This window comes from Nerophis ophidion, linkage group LG21 (genome assembly GCF_033978795.1).
Source record: "Nerophis ophidion isolate RoL-2023_Sa linkage group LG21, RoL_Noph_v1.0, whole genome shotgun sequence".
NCBI lineage: Eukaryota > Metazoa > Chordata > Actinopteri > Syngnathiformes > Syngnathidae > Nerophis > Nerophis ophidion.
Window position 1 is genome coordinate 1,289,838 of NC_084631.1, and position 24,228 is coordinate 1,314,065.

A 24,228-nucleotide genomic window follows, 5' to 3' on the forward strand; every position below is an offset into this window, starting at 1 on the left:
CAAAATATAAAACATTCTCATGCATTTGTATCCATCCATCCGGTTTCTACGTTTCTACCGCACCTGTTCAAGAAGTCGCATTAATGGTAAGAAGAATTTTATTTATTTTTGATTAGACTCAGAATAATAATGTTATTAAAAAGAATAAGAGACTTATTATACTCTAAAAACGATGGTCTTTCTTAAAAATGCACACATACAGTTGTATTCAGTGTTAAAAAAACAAACATTATATGGCTCTCATGGAAATACTTAAAAAAATATTTGGCTTGTATGGCTCTCTCAGCCAAAAAGGTTCCCGACCCTTGTTTTATATCAACAGACTTAAAAGTAAACACTAGATGGCAGTAAAAGCACATACTCAGAACTCTTTGAATTACTGTTCTGTTTCATTTCATTATAAGTAATAACTAGAGGTGTGGGGAAAAATAGATCCGAACGCAGATAGGGAGAAGTTTATATTTACACGATGAGTCTGGTGTGTTTGGACCTCCGCCGAACACCTGAGGCCGACTTACCGAACCCCTGAGGCCGAACCCAGGTTAAGAACCACTGCTGTAATTACAAGGCCACTGAGCAGGAACTTTAACAGCATGAACGGACCGACAAAAGCCAAGTAAATATGTTGTTTTGTTCCACAGTGCTGAGGGCAGCCATGTGTCCGGCCAGAGCAACGGCCGCGACCCTCAAGCTTTGGCCAAGGCGGTCCAGATCCACTACGACACCCAGCACACCATGTACTTCGCCTGACCAGGCCAGTCCTCCATCCTCTTATCATTTCCTTGCCAGTCTTTCCTTCTTGTCTTTTTATTTTATTTCATTTCATTCATTTTTCCGAAATCTTCACCAAAGCGGCTCTTTGACGGGATCCGACGTCCAGTAGCTTTATAAACGGAACGAGCTCCAACGTTCCCCCGTCGAGCCGCCTCTCTAACCAGCAATCTTAAGCACTGCGAACCCTGAGGTTTTTTCCCCACGCACAGAAGAAAACGAACAACACGCATACTACTAGTTGAGCCATTCATTTCTTTTCATTTTAATTTTTTCTATCTGAATGTCTACACTCGTGTTTTGAACATACACTGAGCGACGAAGGGTGTGTCCCAGCACCTCTTTTTCGCTCTCCCAGCTAAGCAGGACTCTGATCTACTTTTACCTCAAAGCCTACCAGGGCAAAATCTGTCACAAGGTCTTGGGTTTTATCGGGTGGGGGGTTGGGGGGACTCCACGGAGCGATGGAGGGGACGCGGGGGGGGGGGGTCGACCTTTTGAGAATGAAATATATAAATATATATTATATTTTTTTCCTTTTTACGAGCGTGTGTTTTAACCTTTTTCCTCCTTCAGTCTTTTACAAATGAGGTGACCTGGGTGTTCATACCCGCTACTACTTTCCCTCCCGCCTTTTATGAAAGTGTGTGTTTGTGTGTGTGTGTGTGTGTGTGTGTGTGTGTGTGTGTGTGTGTGTGTGAGAGAGAATCTCTGTATATACATTTTTGTTGTGCGTGCACGTGCTTTCATGGCAGGCCACTGAATTGCAAAGGGACATTGAGGAGATAACTGCTGTAAATGCCTCAGATTTGTTGTTTTTTGTTTTGTTTTTCTATTCACACATACAGTACATATAAATGTATATTTACATCTCCAGAGCAGCTTTTGAGAGACTTTAAACGGGGCTTCATGGAGGACGTGAGGTGGTGATTTCCAGCGGTCCCGGGTCACTTGTACGTTTTTTTTTGTTTTTTTATTATTATGAACCGCGATGTTTGGCTTGTTCATGTGTTGCGTGGTTGAAGGCATTAAACTTAGCGTTTTCTTTGGATATTTTAGTATCCAAACAGATTTTATATTAAAAAAAAAACAGTTTGTTTTGTAATTCAAGGACCGCAACCCAGTTTTTTTCCTTTTTGTACAGTCGCACCGGCCAATTCACTGCACTGACCCGGGACGCTCGGCAAGCAACAGAGGGCACTCTTATTACCTTTATGCATTTATACATACGGATCAACAAAGCAGATTTGTAAAGTTTTAATATAAGATGTTTTGTGGTTATCTTTAAAGAAGAAGAAGAAAAAAAAAAAGAAAAAACCTGTTTCGGAATTTTTTTCCGTGCTATCGTTAACGTCGTCCGTGTTGTGACTCTTGTGATTTTTGGAATTTTTCCCGAAGTAACTTTTCATTGGCTGCAGGTGGAGGTTTTTTTTTTTGTTGTAGCATCCAAGCTAACGGCGTCAGATTGTGGGCTTTTGTGTAGCACTCCGGAGTGACCCGTGTGTGTGTGTGTGTGTGTGTGTGTGTGTGTGTGTGTGTGTGTGTGTGTGTGCGCGTGCGTGCGTGTCACTCTGTTGGTTTTGACCAGATAGATGGAGACAATCAGGGATCGTAATTGTTGGGCTGATTTGATTTTCAAGCAGTTTGCAAATAGGCAATAAGATTAATTTTCTAATGGTTTATATTTCTGTGTGTATTTGATGTATACCCCCATCCCCTTTTAAGTGTTTTTTTTGAAACACTGGATTGAACAATCATTAAACACACACACACACACCGTGGCTGGGGGCGCCGCTTCGGGATAGACGAGGGTCGGAGAGGAAACGGCCGGCGTTCACGCCTCCTCAGGGGGGCACAGCTCAGCATAAAAGCCCTTTTGTAATAAACCACCCGTAAAGCAGCAGGTTTATCATGAATGAGTTTGAGCACCTACCTGTCGAAGGCGTGCGCGTTGGCGAAAGGGGGCGGGGCGGGCGTCTTTCATGCGTGAAGCCGAGCGGTTTGACGTTCATCCGGTCTGCAAAGTGGAATATCTGCCGCGCATAGCAACGAACTCCAGTTCTGCTGTTGTGGAAAAGATGAAGCTGTATTGTTTTATTTCCTGGCGTATTTTCTTTCTTGTGTTTTTAATTTGCTTGTATCAATCAGTGGGGACGTGCATTCGGTGGTGTAGTTTTGTAGATTTTTCCTTTGCTCGCCTGCATGCCAGATTATATAGTAAACGGAACAAACAAAAAAAAAGTCGGAATAATATTTATTACGATAAAGGAAAAAAGTAGAACTGCTTTTTTTTGGGTGTAAATGTTGATGACTGTTTTAGGCTAGCAATATCTCTTCATGTGTTTTTAAAGGATTCCCACACCAATGTCAGTAATGTAGTCATCAGGCGAAGAGGCGGAGGGCTCCAATCTTGTGTTGGGCGGGGGCGTCATGTTCACATTCAAACGAGGTACTTTCTTCAAACATGCACCCCGCGTTGACGTAAGACGGAACCCAGCGCCTCTTAGCCCGGTTCCAGTGTAGTGAGCGTCCATATTGTCTCCTTCTTCCTGGTTTCTACCTGTGGCCAAGCCTCTCTTTCGGGGGGAGGGTTCTTCCCGTCTTTTTAACAAATCTCAAAGGAGTTACCTCTTTTTAAATATAAAAGTCTCAATGAGGGGAGCATGAAATGAACTTCTAAATTCCCTACACTTTGATATATCACTATCTTGATGGACTTGCGGAGTTTTTGAGTATTTTGTCTTTTTTTTTTTTTTTTTCTCGAGCCGCACCACAGTTTTTGTTCTGTAATAGCAGTACAAAGGATTGGAAGGCTTGTTCAATGTTCGGCCGCTCCAATCCTTTCTGACCAGTATAGTGGGGCAAGTTGTAGACCGTCCCATGCGTTGGGCCATTCTCACGGTATTGCTATTAAGAAAAATGCTCCAATACTTCTTGTTTTAGCCTGCAGGGAAATATTGTGTTCATGTGCAAAGTAATAAAGTGGTATTTTATGCCTCTAACATTGATTGTGTCCATTTCTTTTATCAACATGTTTCTGATGGTAATCTGCGGGTCGATACTGGAATATTGATATCAGATCCATCCATCCACTTTCTTCCACATATCTGAGGTCAGGTCGCGGGGGCAGCAGCAGAAGCCCAGACATCCCTCTCCCCAGCCACTTCGTCTAGCTCTTCCCGGGGGATCCCGAGGCGGTCCCAGGCCAACTGGGAGACATAGTCTTCCCAACGTGTCCTGGGTCTTCCCCGTGGCCTCCTACTGGTCAGACGTGCCCTAAACACCTCCCTAGGGAGGCGTTCGGGTGGCATCCTGACCAGCGGCTTTACTTTGAGTTCCTCCCGGATGGCAGAGCTTCTCATCCTATCTCTAAGGGAGATACCCAAAATCATTTGGGCCGCTTGTACCCGTGATCTTGTCCTTTCCGTCATAACCCAGAGCTCATGACCATAGGTGAGGATGGGAACTTAGATCGACCGGTAAATTGAGAGCTTTGCCTTCCGGCTCAGCTACTTCTTCACCACAACAGATCGATACAGCGTCCGCATTACTGAAGACGCCGCACCGATCCGCCTGTCGATCTCACCATCCACTTTTCCCTCACTCGTGAACAAGACTCTTAGGTACTTGAACTCCTCCACTTGGGGCAGGGTCTCCTCCCCAACCCGGAGATGGTATTCCACCCTTTTCCGGGCAAGAACTATGGACTCGGACTTGGAGGTGCTGATTCTTATCCCAGTCGCTTCACACTCGGCTGCGAACTGATCCTGTGAGAGCTGAAGATCCTGGCCAGATGAAGCCATCAGGACCACATCATCTGCAAAAAGCAGAGACCTAATCCCGCGGCCACCAAACCGGAACCCCTCAACGCCTTGACTGCGCCTAGAAATTCTGTCCATAAAAGTTCTGAACAGAATGGGTGACAAAGGACAGCCATGGCGGAGTCCAACCCTCACTGGAAATGTGTTCGACTTACTGCCGGCAATGCGGACCAAGCTCTGGCACTGATCGTACAGGGAGTGGACCGCCACAATCAGACAGTCCGATACCCCATACTCTCTGAGCACTCCCCACAGGACTTCCCGAGGGACACGGTCCAATGCCTTCTCCAAGTCCACAAAGCACATGTAGACTGGTTGGGCAAACTCCCATGAACCCTCAAGAACCCTGCCCAGAGTATAGAGCTGGTCCACAGTTCCACCACCAGGACGAAAACCACACTCTTCCTCCTGAATCCGAGGTTCGACTATCCGGCGTAGCCTCCTCTCCAGTACACCTGAATAAACCTTACCGGGAAGGCTGAGGATTCCAGATCTTTATGCCGTAATATTGACTCCCAAATCAAGTAACAATGCTTTTCATACTTAAGTTCAAGCATGTCCGAATTTAGTCATGACAAAATAATTTCATGGAATTTCAGCAGTTTAATGGCAGTTTAACTCTTTTATGTTCATCAAAGCTCTAAGAATTATGCATCATGGTTTTCTGGCGCTATCCGGTGGTCAAGGGGTGCAATTACACCAAAACATTTTCTTGGTAAATAGCAGTTATAATGGGGCCCAAATAGGTCTTAAGAGAAACTGTGTACTTTAATTCTATATCTAATTTTAACAAAGTTGCAATCAAAAACACAATGCAATTTTATCTAAAATTTTTTAAAAAAAAAATACCACTTTGGCAAATTTCAGCCCATTTTCCTTCAAACTGAACAACCATATGACATAAAGAACATTTATTATATTGCCAAAAGTATTGGGCCACATGCCATGGAATTGTCTTGGTTTTGGTATCCTGGAACATTCAAAGTTCCTTTCACTGGAACTAAGGGGCCAAGCCAAACTCCTAGTTTAATAATAATAATAATAGTAATATTTTATTTGTAAAAATCACTTTACATTGAGTAAATAACCTCAAAGTGCTACAGTGTATTAAAAAGATAATTTAAAAAATAAAAATAAAATCTATAACAGCCTAATCGCTAAAACTAGTATGCATATATCTAAAAAAAAAACGTTTTTATTTTTTAAGAACGGTTTTTAAGCCTTTTTTAAAAGCATTGACAGTGTGTGGTGCCCTCAGGTGGTCAGGGAGAGCATTCCACAGACTGGGAGCGGCGGAGCAGAATTCCCGGTCTCCCATTGTTCGTAGCTTTGTCCTCGGAGGTTGGAGGAGGTTAGCCTGTCCGGAGCGGAGATGTCGTGTGGAGGATTTGGCGGTGAGTAGTTCTTTGAGGTAGAGGGGGGCATTTCCATGGAGGCACTGGTGAGTTAGTAGGGAGACTTTGTCTTCAATCCTGAGTGGAACAGGAAACTCCTGAAAAACAACCCACACCATAATTCCTCCTCCACCAAATTTGACACTCGACACAATGCAGTCCGAAATTTAGCGTTTTTCTGGCAACCTCCAAACCCAGACTGGTCCATCAGATTTCCAGATGGAAAAGTCTTATTCATCAATCCAGAGAAGCCGTCTGCACTGCTCTAGAGTCCAGTGGCGACCTGCTTTACACCACTGCACGCTTTGCATTGGACTTGGTGACGTAAGGCTTAGATGCAGCTGCTCGGCCGTGGAAACCCATTCCATGAAGCTCTCTGCGTACTGTGCGTGGGCTAATTGGAAGGTCACATGAAGTTTAGAGCTCTGTAGCAACTGCCTGTGCAGAAAGTCTTTGCACTATGCGCTTCAGCATCCGCTTTACGTGGCCTACCACTTGGTGGCTGAGTTGCTGTTGTTCCCAAACTCTTCCAGTTTCTTATAAAAGCGTTAACTGAAATATTTAGGAGCGAGGAAATTTCACGACTGGATTTGTTGCACAGGTGACGACATCCTTTGACAGTTCCATGCTGGAAATCACTGAGAGCGGCCCATTCTTTCCCAAATGTTTGTAGATACAGTCTCCATGCCTAAGTGCTTGATTTGATACATCAGGCCAAGTGATTAGGACTCATCATGTGGATGGGTGACCAAATACTTTTGGCAATGTAGTGTATGTAAAATTCCAAAGTGTGGGACCATCTTGATGTCATGTTGGAGCCAAATGTCCTTTTTTGTTTTTATTTTATTTTCTCTAATTGATTGCTGGCCTCAGTTCATGTTGAATTTCCTTTTTGGCAGATTGCTCCGCCCACTTCCTGTTAAGAACCAGGAAGTGTTGACAGGGATGGGACTGTTGCTATGGTGCGGTTACCATGGTAGCCTCCTGTTGAAATGGGTTCAGGTGTGAACACGGGCAGGGTGATTGGAGGACAAACAGTTTTGGACCGTGTTGTGGCAACAATGTGACAATGTGTCATTCCAGGTCAGCTTACTTTCTTATACAGCCTACATTTCATTTCATTTTCATAGCAGAAAGCAAGGGTGTCAAACTCTGGCACGCCGTTTAATTTCATTTGGCCCTCGAGGCAATATCAAATTAACATTAGAGCTGGCCTGCCACTAACACCAAATTCACCGCTAATACTCATACTTGCCAAACCTCCCGATTTTCCCAGGAGACTCCCGAAGTTTAGTGCCCTTCTCGAAAATGTCCCTGGGCAACCATTCTCCCGATTTCCACCCAGACAACAATATTGGGAACGTGCCTTAAAGGCACCGCCTTTAGCGTCCTCTACAACATGTCGCCACGTCCTCTATTATGTGCTGGCCAAGTCACACACATGCGAATGCCATGCATACTTGGTCAACAGTCATACAGGCAGCAGCATCTTGGACAGATGCACTTCCTTATAAACAGTTTGGCGCGCAGGCGTCAGTTCAACACAGTTCGTGTATCGGTCACGTGACAAACAGCTCATGTTCAGTCACGTGACTTTCTAAAAGCGGTGTGCTCACCGACACAGGGTTTTGCTCTATGAGCTCGACGCATCGGTGTTGCTGGACCCATCACTAATGGCAACATGATGTCAGACAGTGCAAGGTCCATACAGCTAATGAGTGCACCATACACTCACTCACTTGACCCATCACTAATGGCAACATGATGTCAGACAGTGCAAGGTCCATACAGCTAATGAGTGCACCATACACTCACTCACTTGACCCGTCACAGTTTTTAGCGTATAATTCGCATACATGCTTTTATTTCATGTATTAAACATGTTGACGCTAAGCAGATTATGGGGGACTCGACTAAAAGCCATGTTTTAAAGTTCTAAAAACAATTATGACAGTATATGGCTGACATTTTAAAATCGTTCACTAAAGCGGTAGACCAGGGGTGTCCAAACTTTTTCCATTTAAGCATGCGGGGGCCATTCTGATATTTTTCATTTTCCAACCATAACAAATTATATGGATTTTTCTTTTAATCCTCAGGACTCCTGGGGAGAATAGAGGGTCTCAGTCACTAAAATGTTAAAAATATGTCAAATTATTATTTTTTATTTAATGCTTACAGTAAATCTCTATCAACTTGAGGTTGATATAAAGTAAAACAAAAAAGATTTTCTGTCAAAGACAACTTTGTTTTTTATAGTAAAACTGAAATATGCAGTATGCCCTGCGATGAGGTGGCGACTTGTCCAGGGTGTACCCCGCCTTCCGCCCGATTGTAGCTGAGATAGGCGCCAGCGACCCCAGAAGGGAATAAGCGGTAGAAAATGGATGGATGGATGGATAGATGGATAGATAGATAGTACTTTATTGATTCCTTCAGGAGAGTTCCTTCATTTAGCAATTAAAGCCCTCAAAGATCAATAATGCAGGACACCATTGATTTTAATTATTTAATATTTTTGAGTAATCACAGTGAAAAGTTAAATAAAATCCTACTAAATATATTTGAGATCTGAAAGGTTCCTCACCCAAAGTGCTGCATTTTTATTTTTTACTTTTAACACTTAAATTTCAAGATCAATTTCCCATATATCTGTCGATTTTAAGTTTGAACTATTATTTTGTTTGTTTTATGCTCTTTTGTCAAAACTTTGTTTTTATATGGCAACCACACAACATATGCAATATTTTTTCCACATAAAACATTTTAAAGTGATAATTTTTAAGTAATAAACAATTCATTATAACAGATTTTTTTTGTCCTTTTTTTTGAGCAATGGAAAAAAAAGAAAAAGACAAAAGGAACAAAAAATATTGCTTGCATAGCAGCTTTGTGTCAACATTGCCACTTTTTCTCATTAGATTTCACCTCATTCCACTTTTTTTTAAAATGTTTTTTTTCATTTTTGCAATACTATCAATTTTGCAGTTTTTGCAGAATGTGTGGCAGGCTGCACTTTGAACACCCCTGCTGTCCACCAAGTGACTATACATGTTGCCAGATGTGAGATAAGTAGTGTTTCACCCTCTGTATGATTAAATATTCCATGGCAGGATCCCTTCAATACATTATTAGCAAACAAACAGGATCATATGGGCGCGTTGCCTCTTTGCAGCCAGATGGGGGCGCTCTTGTGCCAGTTTCCCCCACAACATTGCTGCGATAATTTCACTGTAAATACAATATTAACGTTTCGATTATTGTTTTATATTGTTGTTGAACTATTTTAATTATTATTTCTCTTCTGTTTGTTAATGTTGAAATTTATAAACATTTATACAAATAAAATAAAAACTCGGTCGTGCACATAACAGCGAGTCATCCTAAAATAACCTAATTTATTTATTTAGAATTTTAGCTTAAAAACATGTTTTCATGATTTCGCTGTCAACTTTTAATGCGTCCAAGAATGTGTGAATGACGACTTTGTTTACATCCCTGATGCGGCGTACGCATGCGCGACATAGTGATTTACGGCACATTACGTCACACTGTCGTGAGGCTGCAGCCCTGCTACAAAGTGGAGGTTGTGATGTTTTTTTTCTTTGTTTTAGGAGCAAAAATATAAAGTATTTCAAATATAGGATTTTTGGATCACATAATTTAATTTTATATCTCGTTATTGGAACTTTTTAATAAAAAGTTTTTTAAAAATACGATTTTCTCATCATTCTGACTTTCATACAATTGATTATTTTTGCCTTCTTTTTGTGTCCTTGTGTGCTCCATCCTTTCCATCCTTTGTGACTGAGATACTGTGCAAAACAATCTCCCTTCTGGATCAGACATGTTTTCTCTCTCTCTCACCCAATTAATAAAGTATTTCTGATTCTGATTAATGTTTGTCTAAGTCTTATAATTTTGACTTTCCTATCCTATAATTTCGATTTTCTTATCTAATAATTTCAACTGAATCTTTAACTTTGAAGTTTTATCTAATTATTTTTTTTAATCTTATAATTTCGACGTTTAATATCATAATTATTAAAATCTCAATTTAGATGTGCTTATTTCATAATTTTTACTTGTAATCCCAACTGGATAAATGTACATCATTGAATCTATCTCATGTGACTTTCTAGCTCATAAATGATGATACCGCCTAATATAATTATCCAATCATAATTATCTATTTTTATTATGAGATAAAATCTCAGAATTATGAGTCACAAGTAAGCCTTTTTTTTTTTTTTAAATAGTTTCATATGTCAGTACAGGACTTTTGCCAACTGGGGTTGTTTTTAAACATGTTATATAAATGAATAAACTGAACTAAACATTTTATCTCATTTTTACTTTTTATATCTTATAATTATGACTTTCATAATTTTTACTTTTCATCTTATAACTTTATAGTTATGCCTTTTTATCTCATAAATATAACTCTGTAATTTTGACGTTTTTTTTTTTTTTTTTTTAAATCTCAGACGTTTTATCTCGTAATTTAGACTTTCATAATTTCAATTTTATATATATATATATATATACATATATATATATATATATCCCAATTGTATACATGTTTATAATTAAATCAATCCATCATAATTGTGACTTTTAATCTCATAAATTATGAGATACAATACTTGTGAGTCATAATTATCTAATTTTATTATGAGATAAAATCTCAGAATTATGAGTCACAAGTAAGACTTTTTTTTTTAAATAGTTTGTCAGTACAGCACTTTGGCCAACTAGGGTTGTTTTTAAACATGTTATATAAATGAATAAACTGAACTAAACATTTTATCTTATCATTTTTACTTTTTATATCATAACCTTATAATTATGACTTATTATTTTTACTTTTCATCTTTTTACTTTATAGTTATGCTTTTTTGATCATAATTTTAACTGTAATTTTTACGTTTTATCTTTTTTTTTTTAATCTCAGACGTTTTATCTCATAATTTAGACTTTCATAATTTCGATTTTATTTCATATATTTTTTTTTATCCCAACTCTATTCATGTTTATAATTAAATCTATCTCATAATTGTGACTTTTAATGTCATAAATTATAAGATACAATGTCATACTTGTGAGTCATAATTATCTCATTTTATTATTGGATAAAATCTCAGAATTATGAGTCACAATTAAGACTTTTTTTGTTGTTCAAATAGTTTCATATGTCAGTACAGCACTTTGGCCAACTAGGGTTGTTTTTAAACATGTTATATAAATGAATAAACTGAACTAAACATTTTTACTTTTTATATCATAATCTTATAATTATGCCCATCTCATAATTTTGACTTCAGCTTATAACTTTATCCCTTTTTTATCTCCTAATTTTAACCCTTTAATTTTGATATTTTATCTAATTTTTTCAAAATCTGACGTTTTATCTCATAACAATGTCAAAATATAGACTATTTCATAATTTTGATTTCATTTCATACATTTTTTTTTTATCCCAACTGTATACATGTTTATAATTAAATCTATCATAATTGGGACGTTTTTATCTCAAATTATGAGATACAATGTGATACTTGTGAGTCATAATTATTAAATTGTATTATGAGATAAAATGTCAGAATTATGGGTCATAATTAAGACTTTTAAAAAAATATTTTCATATGTCAGTACAGCACTTTGGCCAACTGGGGTTCTTTTTAAACGTGCTATATAAATGAATAAACTGAACTAAATATTTACTTTTTATATCATCTTATAATTGACTTTATCTCATAATTTTAACTTTATATTTATGCCTTTTTAATATCATAATTTCCACATTACATTTAATCTCACAATCTTGTTATTTTGACAATCTAATCATTTCGACACTCCCATAATTTTTTTACTTTTTTCCCTCATGGATTCAATTATTTCCCAACAATCTGACGCTGGAAAGCGGTTTACTGCACTTCCCCCCCCCCCCCCCCCCCCCCCGTCCTGCTTCCGGTGTCCCGACGTGTCGCCATGGCCACCGTTACCTAGGCGAGCGGCGCCACAGGAGAAAGGCAACCTGAAACAAAGATCTTGATTCCACCATATTTAATTCATTAGCACGTTGAGGTTTAGTATCCATTATGCAGAATGCATACTAAACATTATGTTGCCTCAAAACAAAACCATTTTGCGGGACTTTGTCCGAGAAAAGGGCAACTTTTTTGTGCGGGGGGGGACAAACCCGTGTAATCCCCATCGTGGAGCCCCCCCTTATGTTGTCTTTGTGTCAAGTGATCCACCCACCTATGGTAACCACTCTACCACCATCCATCCATCCTGGCCTCCCCTTTTGTTCCACTCTCCTCCCCACCCCGACATCTGTGTGTGTTTGGGGCTCTTTCAGCGTCCAAAACCGAGGGGAATAAAGCCATGCCGCGTGATGTTTTGGCCCGTCGGCAAAGGAGCCGCTTGATTTGAAGGCAAGGAGGGTGAAGTGGCCGGGATCCCTGAGTGATTGGTGGACTGGTTTTTTCTGGAGGTTACCGGAGCTGGCCGGTCCCAGGCGGCTGCGCGGCTCCTCAATAATGCAGTGAGTCAAGCCCGGGAGAAAGTGTGGCGGATGTCTGGCGGCGGGAGAAAGTGGGACCCGTGAAGTGGACTCTGGCCGGAACCATGGTGAACACGGGGCTGCAGCTGATCAGCTTCACCTGCGCCGTGACGGGCTGGATCATGGCCATCGCGGCGACCGCCCTGCCGCAGTGGAAGGTGTCGGCCTTCATCGGCGGCAACATCCTGACGTCGGAGATGAAGTGGGAGGGCATCTGGATGAGCTGTGTGTACCAGACCACAGGCCACATGCAGTGCAAGACCTACGACTCCATGCTGGCCTTGCCCCCCGACGTCCAGGCGGCGCGCGCCCTCATGTGCGTGGCCATCTTCCTGGGCTGGCTCTCCTGCACCGTGTCCTGCTGCGGCATGAAGTGCACCACCTGCGCCGGCGACGACCGCCAGGCCAAGGCGGGCATCGCCCTGGCCGGCGGCATCCTTTTCGTGGTGACGGGGCTGTGCGTGCTGGTGCCCGTGTCCTGGACGGCGCACACCGTGGTGCAGGATTTCTACAACCCCAACGTGCCTTCCATGCACAAGCGAGAGCTGGGTCAGGCCATTTTCCTGGGCTGGGCCGCCGCCGTCATTCTGATGATCGGCGGGGCGGTGCTGAGCAGCACCTGTCCCCTCGCCGAGAGGCGGGGCGGGTACCGCCGGGGCTACGTGGGCCGCAGCTTTGCCAATTCCCCCACTTCTGCTCCCAATTTACCCAAAACCATCACGCCCAGCAGCCTGCCGCTTAAAGAGTACGTCTAGGGCAGGGGTGTCCAAACTTTATACCAACCAATTAAACCATGCGGGCATCGTTTGGATATTTTTCATTTTCAAACCATAATAAAACATATGGATTTTTTTTTTTTTTTACTTTTAGGGCTCCCAGGGACCATAGAGGGTCTCTGTCATTAACATGTTAAAAATAAGTCATTATTTTCATTTTTTATGTAAGGCTTACAGTACTTTATATCAACTTCAGGTTGATATAAAGTACAAAAAAAAAGGTTTTATGCCTTTTCAGTCAAAGACAAGTTTGTTTTTACAGTAAATCTGAAGTATGCAGTATTTCTCCCATTGCCCAAAACATTCAAATGTTTGATCTGAAGTAATTGGAGCCCTAAAAAGATCAATAATACAAGACACCATTGATTTAAATGTATTATTATTTCTGAGTACTGTATTTCCTTGAATTGCCGCCGGGGCGCTAATTAATTTAAAACCTCTTCTCACTCCTGCGCTTACCAAGGCATGCGGTAAAAGTAAGCATGCGCTAATTATTCAAAAACCTCTTCTCACTCCGGCACTTACCAAAGGCAAGCAGTAAAAATGTGAGTGTGATGTAAGCTTGGACCTTAAATCCTACTGAATAGCTCTTAATCTTCTTCCCTTTATGCGATTTCAAATTACTGGTATTGAAATCAGCCTCCTCCATTGTGAAAATGATGACGGGTGAAGTGTCACTCGTGACATCACAAGTTTGACCCGGCGGTAATACTAAGCATGCACTAATTATTTTGCAAAGCGAGTAATTCAAGGCAGGTACATACTATACAACCTGGCGACAATTCAAGGAAATACGGTATGCAGTATTTCCCCCATCGCCCAAAACATTGAGAAAGCAATGTTTGATCTGAAGTAATTGGAGCCCTAAAAAGATCAATAATCCAGGACACCATTGATTTTAATGTATTATTATTTCTGAGTAATCACAGTGAAAAGATAAATAAAATCCCAATAAATATCTTTGGGATCCAAAAGGTCCACCATTTATAAAGTGATACATTTTTATTATTATTTGTTTTACTTTCCACACTTAAGTTACCAGATCAACTTCAACTATATTTGTCGATTTTACGTTTGAACTATTATTTTGTTGGTTTTAAGCTCTTTTGTCAAAGAAAACAGTTTTTACATGGCAACCACACGGTATATGTACATAATATTGTCCACATAAAACATTATAAAGGGAAATATTTGAAGTAATAGGAGCTTTAAATAGGTCGATAATTATAAAAAAAATTTTTTTTTAGCATTGCAATAGGAGAAAAATAAAGAAAAACAAAAGAAACAAACAGCCTGCATGGCAGCTTTGTGTCAACATTGCAACTTTTCCCTCAATAGATTTCACCTCACTCTACTTTTTTGGTGTTTTTTAATTTATTTTTGCAGTAGCATTTCCAGAATGTGTGTCGGGCCAGTCAACAATTAGCTGCGGGCCGCACTTTGGACACCCCTGGTCTAAGAGGAGAGCACAATCCACCAATATTTCCATCCATACATATTTTGGCTTGAATGACTCCTCAAGGACTACTTCCTGTCTTAAACTTTGAAATAAATAGGGTTTGTTAAAGCATGAACCGACTAAAACTGTTATTTTGTGTAAAGTTCCCAATAGACCTGCTCGACATCCATTGCTTTCAGTTCTCTCCAAGGTTTCTCATAGTCACTGTCGCCAACGTCCCACTGGGGTGAGTTTTTCCTTGCCATTATGTGTGCTCTGTACCGTGGATGTCGTTGTGGCTTGTGCAGCCCTTTGAGACACTTGTGATTTAGGGCTGTATAAATAAACATTGATTGATTGATCGTGTTGGGACATTTTGTCCATCAAAAAAAAAACGTTATAAATTAGTTTTTATGGGTTAAAAAAATGTGAGGTTTACTTGATGTTCCGTCCTTTTCGTCATCACAGTCCAGTCCCAGCGAGCATGTTCCCTGTCCTCCCACCTAGCCAGACTCCATGAAGAAGGACACTTTGCAGAGTATATCTGAAATCAGAACAAAAATAAACTATTTTAGGATGCAAACTTGCGATTATTTTGAAGTAACATCCTGCTAGCAGCACTGCAAAAACTGAAATCTAAGACTAATTGAAGGCCTACTGAAATGAGATGTTCTTATTTAAACGGGGATAGCAGCTCCATTCTATGTGTCATACTTCATCATTTCACCATATTGCCATATTTTTGCTGAAAGGATTTAGTAGAGAACATCCACGATAAAGTTCGCAACTTTTGCTCACTAATAAAAAAGCCTTGCCTGTACCGGAAGTAGCAGACGATGTGCGCGTGACGTCACGGGTTGTGGAGCTCCTCACATCTGAACATTGTTTACAATCATGGCTACCAGCAGTAAGAGCGATTCGGACCGAGAAAGCGACGATTTCCCCATTAATTTGAGCGAGGATGAAAGATTCGTGGATGAGGAAAGTTAGAGTGAAGCACACAAAAAAAAAAAAAAAAATCTCCAGGCGACGGCAGTGGTAGCGTTTCAGATGTAATTAAACACATTTACTAGGATAATTCTGGAAAATCCCTTATCTGCTTAATGTGTTAATAGTGTTTTAGTGAGATTGTAAAGTCATACGTGAAAGTCGGAGGGCTAACAGTCCATACTAACAGTGTGTCACATAATATTTGTGGCTTTTACACACACACACACACACACACACACACACACACACACACACACACACACACACACACACAGGTGAATGCAATGCATACTTGGTCACCAGCCATACAGGTCACACTGAGGGTGGCCGTACAAACAACTTTAGCACTGTTAAAAATATGCGCCACACTGTGAACCCACACCAAACCAGAATGACAAACACAATTTGGGTGAACATCCGCACCGTAACACAACAGAACAAATACCCAGAACCCCTTGCAGCACTAACTCTTCCTGGAAACTTCCAGCAAACTGAACAATAATTAACGTTTTATTCATGCATTTTCTCTTACTACTTCATGGCTTGAATGTTTGGTTCATTCATTATTGTTATTTTTTTTTCAAATTTATTATTAGCCGGTGGAAAAAATTTGATATTTACCTCAGAAGATTGCAAATAGAAAAAAAGGCATAACATTTTTATTAGAATTGTATTTGATATGCCATTGATATTTTTTTAATTATTATTATTTGAATCTGGATTTTGCATGTCACTATAAAGTTATTTAAGCCTTGCTTGTTCAATATTTAATGCAAAACTTGTTTGGGTCCCTAGTAAAAGGTTAATTTGTTCAACCTTGGCCCGCGGCTTTGTTCCGTTTAAAATTTTAGCCCACTCTGTATTTGAGTTTGACACCCCTGGTATTGACGATCACAGCCCCTCCCCCACTAATGTTGGTGCGTGCGCAACAGCAGCAGACGGTATGGAAAAAAAAGTCTCCCTCACTGTGTCTGCGCACAGCGGCCAGCTTTGAAATGGTTTTTAGCGCAGTGGTTCTTTGAAGGCTGATCAAATCAAAACCGTAGCACTAATTATAAGTATTTCTTCAACTTTTAATCAGAGGGGGTTCCATCTCTCTCCTGTGGTAGTTTGAAGCCGAAACGACAAACGGCCTCAGAGGAGATAATGTTTGAAAAAAAGTGAAATCTTTTTAGCCTTCCGCCCGAATGCAGTTTGGATTGGCTCCAGTGCCCCCCGCAACCCCGAAGGGAATAAGCGGTAGAAAATGGATGGATGGACGTCAAAAGTAAAAATCTTCAATAATATAAAAAACATGTATTAAAATAATAAAACTATAAGAAGCAAAATGTTGGATCATGCATTGATTGATTGTATACTTTTTTTTTAAATGCAATATAATTAAAAAATGCAAAGTTCAACAGGAAAATGTGTTTAAAAATACAAATGTATCACAATAAAAAAAAGTGTAAAATATATATATTATACATTTAGATTAAAAAAGGAAAAATTTAATAAGCATTTTTGCCAAAGTGTGGATTTGACTTGGTGCTTTTTGCAGGTGAAACAGCGACCTCTGCCGTTTCACTTTGTAACTACAATAATATAAAAAGCAGCCCACAGTAGATAGTTAGAATTTGCAGCTGTTATTTAAGGTCAAATACCAAAAAGTGGTGCAACATATGCTTATTAAATAAAAATATATTGACTCTGCCTTCAGTGTTGAGTATGAATTCACCTTGGATGTGATCCTCTTGATTGGGAGCGTCCATCTCTTTCCATCTTTTGGTAGAAGATTCCAGCAGGGAGAGGTCGTCTGTACTGAGCGTGTGCAGGAGAGTCTTCCTTCTCAAGAACCTGAACACAGGCGTTGAGGACGGAGCACAAAAAGACATGGACGCACATGAAGAGCGGAAGGAGGATACTGCTGTTGATAGTGACGTCCAGCATCCTGCAGCCACTCCAGCATGTCGGCCACTGACGGGATGACCGCCGAGCGCTGGGTCACGGTGACCAGATCGAGACTGTCGGCGTTCTGCTCGTACACTTGGACCGCCGTCGTAACCTGGTTGCTGATGGTGTCTCTCACCGACTGGAGCGAAGCCCTGTAAGGGAAAAGATGATTACTGGTGTGGTTTTTGTGTGTAGACATGGAGGACAAACTGGTTTGCATTGATCCAATCCAATCCAATCCACTTTATTTATATAGCACATTTAAACAACAATAACGTTTCCAAAGTGCTGCACAGCCATGTTAAAAACAATATTATGCTCCACCAATGACTGAATAAAACAAAAAATGACTAAAAATAAAACCAATAAAAACAGTATAAAAACAAATATGATTAAAAACTATTTTAAAGGGTAAAATCAATTAAAACAGTAAAATAAAAATCAAAGTGTATAAAAAACACAGAGGACAACAGAGGACCACACAACTCACGTAGTGTTAAAAGCCAAAGAATAAAAGTGGGTCTTAAGACGAGACTTAAAACACTCCACTGTGGAAGCAGTTTGAACATGGAGGGGCAGAGTGTTCCAGAGAAGGTCCTGTCTCCCCTGGTCTTAAGTCTGGTCTTGGGCACCACGAGCTGGAGCTGGCTTTCGGACCTCAGAGCGCGCGTAGGGATGTAAATTTGGATAAGGTCCGAGATATAAAGATGTGCCAGTCCATGTAAAGATTTAAAAACAAACAGCAATGTTTTAAATTCAATTCTAAAATGAACAGGGAGCCAGTGCAAACTCTCAAGGATTGGGGTTATATGCTGGCGTTTCCTGGCCCCTGTTCAAAGTCGTGCTGCCGTATTCTGGACTAACTGCAACCGGGAGAGAGCTTTTTGGCTAATGCCAGCATAAAGTGCATTGCAGTAGTCCAGGCCACTTGAAATAAAAGCATGCACGACTTGTTCAAAAAGGTTAAAAGATAAAAACGGTTTAACCTTTACTAAAAGACGAAGGTGATAAAAACACGATTTTAAAACGCCATTGACTTGTTTGTCTAGTTTAAAATCGCTGTCTATAGTGACATTGAGGGCCACATGGCAGTTATGACTGCCATCAGAGGGCCGCTTGTAACACTGTATAATTGATCAAGGCTCTATGGGAGCCATTACTTCCCTGCTTGGCACTCAGCAGCAAGGGTTGGAATTGGGGGTTAAATCAGCAAAAATTATTCTCGGGCGCGGCCACCGCTGCTGCTCACTGCTCCCCTCACCTCCCAGGGGGTGATCAAGGGTGATGGGTCAAATGCAGAGAATAATTTTGCCACACCTATTGTGTGTCTGACAATCATTGGTATTTTAACTTTAATTTGCCTCTGGATTTTATTACTAATGATATACATTGTTTTAGGTAAAAACTTTACATTTCCAAATTTTTTACTTTAAAATGGTGATTTTCTTTAAAATAATTTTTTTAATTACAACATTTTATGGTCAAAGGAAAATTTGTACCACTTTTTTGGGGTGGTTGATGGAAAAAGCTAAAAGCTTAGTTGCCAACATTTTTGTATTTAAGTTTTTTCAACATTATAGTATTAATGGAAAAACAGTAAAGGTTTTGTTTTTTTTATTCTCGCAACTTAGCTGCCAGTTTTTTTTGCAGACCTCATTTTTGGAGGTAAAATATTTCCATACTACATCCATAGCTTATACAATTTTTTTTTTATTTAATTGATAATTAACAAACAATTTTGACATTTGGTTTTTCAATAAATCTTAAAAATGTCAAAAAGTCATAAAAATAGCATGCATGCATAGTGTTGCATGTCAAAATATGGTCAAATGAATCATTTAAACCAGTGGTCCCCAACCACCGGGCCGCGGCCCGGTACCCGGCCGCAGAATAATTTTTTATTTAAAAAAAAAAAAATATATATATATATATATTTATTTTATTTTATTTTATTTTTTATTAAATCAACATAAACACAATATACACTTACAATTAGTGCACCGACCACAAAAAAACTCCCTTTTTAATGACAAAAACGTCCCTTTTTCATGACAAAGAAAAAAAAAAAAAAAAAAAAAGGACACCCCCACCCGCGGGACAAATTATTAAGCGTTGACCGGTCCACGGATACAAAAAGGTTGGGGACCACTGATTTAAACTACCAGTAAAATAATGTAAAATAAATATACAATATATTTTCTTTAGAGTAATTAATTGTATTTTGTATAGTAAATCAACATAAAATTGTACACTTATCAATAAAAATATTTGTAAATATAATAAACCCCAAAAAAGTATGTTTGTACATCCAACCAATCCATCCATTTCCTACCGCTTGTCCCTTTTGGTCTCGCTGTACAGTAATATTCATATATTGAATTTGTTTTTATAATTATTTGCTTAAAAAGAGAAAATGACAAAAATATCAAAAACGCATGATATAAATACAAATATATTGTAAAACCGTAAAAACAAATGTACAGTCTTTCTATTTACAGTAATACATCATCAAAAACAACAACTGTGGATTTTACAGTCAATAACTGGCGGCTAAGTTAACTGAATTTTTACGCAAAAAACTTGCATTTCTTTTTTCTATTTACGGTAATATACTGTAAAGAACAACATAAAATGTATTGTTATTTTTATTAATTTGATGGGTGGTTTGCTTTAAAGTTAAATATTTTGGTAGTTTGCTGTAAAGTTCAGTATTTTTATTTAGACAAAGCACCCCCCGCGACCCCGAAAGGGACAAGCAGTAGAAATGGATGGATGCATGGATGTTTGTTTGTACAGCATGATAACATGCTGTACAAAAAAAAAAAACATTTATTGATAAATGTTCAAGTACTTTGACACATATATTTTACAATAAAACAAAACACAAGAAAATATGAATGCCAAATGTAATAAACAACAACAATATGATATATTATCATGTAAAAATCAGCTTCCGCATCCTTTCTGACACGTGTGTGTTTCAGGCTGGCTGCATTGAAAACAAACCCCGCCCACTCTGCTTTGCTCCTGCTCTGAGCTGCTGTGACCGTGATTACCGTAATAACTCGTAAAACACACCAAAACACAGATATCGACCAATGAAATACTTTCCATAGTTTAAGACTTGCGGTAATTTAAAAACAACAGAATTTAACGCAAAAAACAGTAACAGTTTTTTTTTTCAATTAACAGTAATTTGCTGTAAAGAACAAGTACAATGTATTGTTATTTTTTTTTATTAATTTGAAGGGTAGTGTGCTGTAAAGTTAAGTATTTTATTTAAACAAAAACATGTAACTTGTTATAATAATGAATACTACTATTGTTTAAAAAAGGTAGGCAATTTCAAGCAGTACAAATTTTTTCTGTCCAAAAAAAAAAATTACATTCAAGTTAGAAAATATTGAGTACTTTACTGACACATATATTTCATTTTACAATTAAGCAAAACACAACAAAACAGAAAAAACCCAGCAAAATATGAATGCCAAGTGTAATAAACACATACAATATGATATCGCGTAAAAATCTACTTCCGCATCCGTTCTGACACGTGTTTTTTCAGGCTGGCTGCATTGAAAACAAACCCCGCCCACTCTGCGTTGTTGCTGCTGTGACCTACATTACCGTAATAACTCATAAAACACACCAAAACACAGATTTCAAACATTGAAATACTTTCTGTAGTTTAAGACTTAAAAACAACACTGCACATCACAATGGCGGCGACACTTTTGATGTTAAAGTCCTACTGAAAGCCACTACTAGCGACCACACAGTCTGATAGTTTATATATCAATGATGAAATATTAACATTGCAACACATGCCAATACGGCCGCTTTAGTTTACTAAATTGCAATTATAAGTTTGATGACGCTTTTTTGGACGCGTGCTTGTGACGTTATTGGTTGGAGGGGACATTTTATCCCAGCACCACTCACGGCTAAAAGTCGTCTCTTTTCATTGCATAATTACACAGTATTCTGGACTTCTGTGTTGCTGAATCTTTTGCAATGTGTTCAATTAATAATGGAGACTATAAAGAAGAATATTGTTGATGGAAAGTGGTGGATTGGAGCTGCCTTTAGCAACCGAAACACAGCCGGTGTTTCTTTGTTTGTTGTGAAGCTTTAGCGAACATGTTTCTCTACCACATGTCAACCAGCAAGTTTTTGGATGAGAAAATTGTGATATTAAGTCGGCTCATACCGGAGACTTGTGCGGAGTTAGCATCCTCCTGCAGCAGCTGTCATCTTGGCTCCTCCATTGGCTTCTCTCAGAGACACTGTCGGTCACCGCAGCCCTCCGACTTTCAGGTATGACTATATAATCTCACTAAAACACTATTAACACAATAAGCAGATGAGGGATTTTCCAGAATTATCCTAGTAAATATATCTAATAACATCTGAATCGCTCCCACTGCTGTCGCCTTTTTTGTTTCGAGAGCTTCACTCAAACTTTCCTCTTCCATGAATCTTTCATCCTCGCTCAAATTAATGAGGAAATCGTTGCTTTCTCGGTCCGAATCGCTCTCGCTGCTGGTGGCCATGATTGTAAACAATGTTCAGATGTGAGGAGCTCCACAACCCGTGACGTCACGCGCACATCGTCTGCTACTTCCGGTACAGGCAAGGCTTTTTTATTAGTGACCAAAAGTTACGAACTTTATCGTCGATTTTTTCTACTAAATTCTTTCAGCAAAAATATGGCAATATTGCAAAATGATCAAGTATGACACATAGAATGGACCTAATATTCCCGTTTAAATAAGAACATCTCATTTCAGTAGGCCTTTAAAAACAACAGAATTTTAACGCAAAAAACAGTAGTTTTTTTGTTTTTTTTTCAAATTTACAGTAAAATGCTGTATAGAACAGCGTAAAATGTATGTTATTTATTGATTTAGTGGGTAGTTGGCTGTAAAGTTAAGTATTTTTATTTAGAAAAAAGAAACTTGTTGCAACAATGAATACTACTAAAGCTACAAAACCCGCCCACTCTGCTTGGTACGGCTGTGACCTGGATTACCGTAATAGCTCGTAAACCACACCAAAACACAGATTTCGACCTTTGAAATACTTTCTTTAGTTCCTGACTTACGGTAATTTAAAAACAACACTGCACTTCATAATGATGGTGACAATTTTGATATTAAAGGTGTACAAAATGATGTAAAATGGTTGACAATGTTAAGCAGGTGTTGACTTACAACTTCTCGTAGAGTTGACACAGCACAGTGTCCATGGCTTGCAGCAGCTTGAAACGCAGCAGCTCCTCCAGGTCCGGGATGTCTGCTAGCGGCGTGTGGGAGACGTGGAGGCCGCACAGTGCGCGGGTCTGCTCGGCCAGGTTGTCCAGGGAAGACAGCAGAGGGCCGCACTCGGCCAGCACGCTCCTCCATACTTCTTGGCTGCTTGCCACGCTGCGGAAGCTCCTCCTCAGTACTTGATGGAGGCTTAAAAGTGCCGGTTTCGACATTGCGTGAAGGAATATTGAAAATGAACCGACTTCAAATTGAAATTGAATTCAAAACAACAAACACGTGCCAATAGTCCAATCATATTTCAAAATGCCTCCATTTCCTGGACTTGAAACTACTTCTTCTTCGTTTGTTAAATTGCAGTTGGCAAGCACCCTTCTAGTTTGCATTACCGCCACCTACTGGAATGGATCCCCACTCCAATGGTTCTCAAACTTTTTTCAGCGATGTACCGCCTGTGAACATTTTTTTTAATTCAATTACCCCCTTATCCAGGAGTCGGGAACCTTTTTGGCTGAGAGAGCCAAGAATCCAAATATTTTAGAATGTATTTCCGTAAGAGCCATATCATTTTTTTTCAACACTGAACACAACTAAACGCGTGCATTTTTAAGTAAGACCAACATTACTAGAGTATAATAGGTCCCGTATTCTTTGTAATAACGTTAATATTCTGGAGCTAACTGTGGAGGGTGTGGCCTGCGGGCCTGCAGCGAAGCAGGGTGTGCCAGGACCGGCCTCAAAATCAGCGACAGGTGCGTAGATGGCCCACCTGGGCCTTGTTATCTAATCACTTGTCGCTCTGTTATAAGCAGCAGCCGGGAGGAGAGACAGGGTTGGAGCTGTAGCCAGAGTGCGAGCGAGAACGAAAGAGAAAAAGACAATTGCTGGAAAGCAACTGAGAGACTTATTGAAAGATAAAAAAACATTGTAACCCTGAAAAAGGCTTTCATGTCGGTGCTTGGTGGTCTGAAGAACCCCCAAGAGGGCAAGCCCTAAAAAAAACAATAATAAATAAATCATACAATTTCTTGAACAAGTGCGATAGAAAAAAGGATGGATGGATTCAAATGCATGAGCATGTTTAATATTTTGAACGTTATTTTTAACACTTTGATTACAACTGGAATTAGTGTTTACTTATTGTGTTAAGCAGTGTTAGCTCAGATTTATCCGAGAGCCAGATGCAGTCATCAAAAGAGCCACATCTGGCTCTGGCTCTAGAACCATAGGTTCCCTACCCCTGCCCTAATCAGAGTAAAGCATTTTTGGTT

At 39.6% G+C, this 24,228-nt stretch overlaps 3 protein-coding genes across 10 annotated transcripts in view; 2 read left to right on the forward strand and 1 right to left on the reverse strand.

Annotated features, from left to right (window-relative positions):
* The window catches only part of LOC133539563 (protein argonaute-4), a 53,728-nt gene extending 52,520 nt beyond the window's left edge, over positions 1-1,208 (forward strand). For all 6 annotated transcript variants that reach the window (XM_061881567.1, XM_061881568.1, XM_061881569.1 and 3 more), the window contains one exon: positions 642-1,208. In XM_061881567.1, the coding sequence (XP_061737551.1) occupies positions 642-750 (109 nt within the window). In that variant the 3' untranslated portion in view covers positions 751-1,208. The remainder of the gene's footprint in view (positions 1-641) is intronic.
* Positions 1,209-5,175: 3,967 nt separating this feature from the next.
* On the reverse strand, positions 5,176-23,332 carry LOC133539566 (AFG2-interacting ribosome maturation factor-like). Of its 3 annotated transcripts, none has more exons than XR_009803430.1 (5): positions 22,904-23,331; positions 17,663-17,842; positions 17,476-17,594; positions 15,208-15,312; positions 5,176-6,084 (listed from the first exon to the last, which is right to left on the reverse strand). XR_009803430.1 is itself a non-coding variant. In XM_061881571.1 (4 exons), exons 1-4 carry the CDS (start codon positions 23,170-23,172, stop codon positions 15,272-15,274), a joined length of 609 nt encoding a protein of 202 aa, XP_061737555.1. In that variant the 5' UTR covers positions 23,173-23,331; the 3' UTR covers positions 12,038-15,271. The 3 variants fall into 3 exon arrangements, 1 of the variants encoding a protein (XP_061737555.1); XR_009803431.1 differs by lacking the exon at positions 5,176-6,084 and adding an exon at positions 12,038-15,102 and having other exon boundaries at positions 22,904-23,332; XM_061881571.1 differs by lacking the exon at positions 5,176-6,084 and having other exon boundaries at positions 12,038-15,312.
* Positions 12,325-15,270, forward strand: LOC133539565 (claudin-7-like). Its single transcript, XM_061881570.1, has one exon. It carries the CDS (start codon positions 12,620-12,622, stop codon positions 13,307-13,309), a length of 690 nt encoding a protein of 229 aa, XP_061737554.1. The 5' UTR covers positions 12,325-12,619; the 3' UTR covers positions 13,310-15,270.
* Positions 23,333-24,228: the final 896 nt, after the last annotated feature.

Excerpts from the sequence above, each read along its gene's own strand:
- LOC133539565 (XM_061881570.1), top strand. The coding sequence starts at position 12,620 with ATGGTGAACACGGGGCTGCAGCTGATCAGCTTCACCTGCGCCGTGACG.
- LOC133539566 (XM_061881571.1), bottom strand. The coding sequence starts at position 23,172 with ATGTCGAAACCGGCACTTTTAAGCCTCCATCAAGTACTGAGGAGGAGC. Across the intron at positions 17,595-17,662 it reads GGACGTCACTATCAACAGCA|GTTCTTGAGAAGGAAGACTC; the intron begins GTATCCTCCTTC and ends GCCTGTGTTCAG. Across the intron at positions 15,313-17,475 it reads TCAAGAGGATCACATCCAAG|ATATACTCTGCAAAGTGTCC; the intron begins GTGAATTCATAC and ends TTCTGATTTCAG.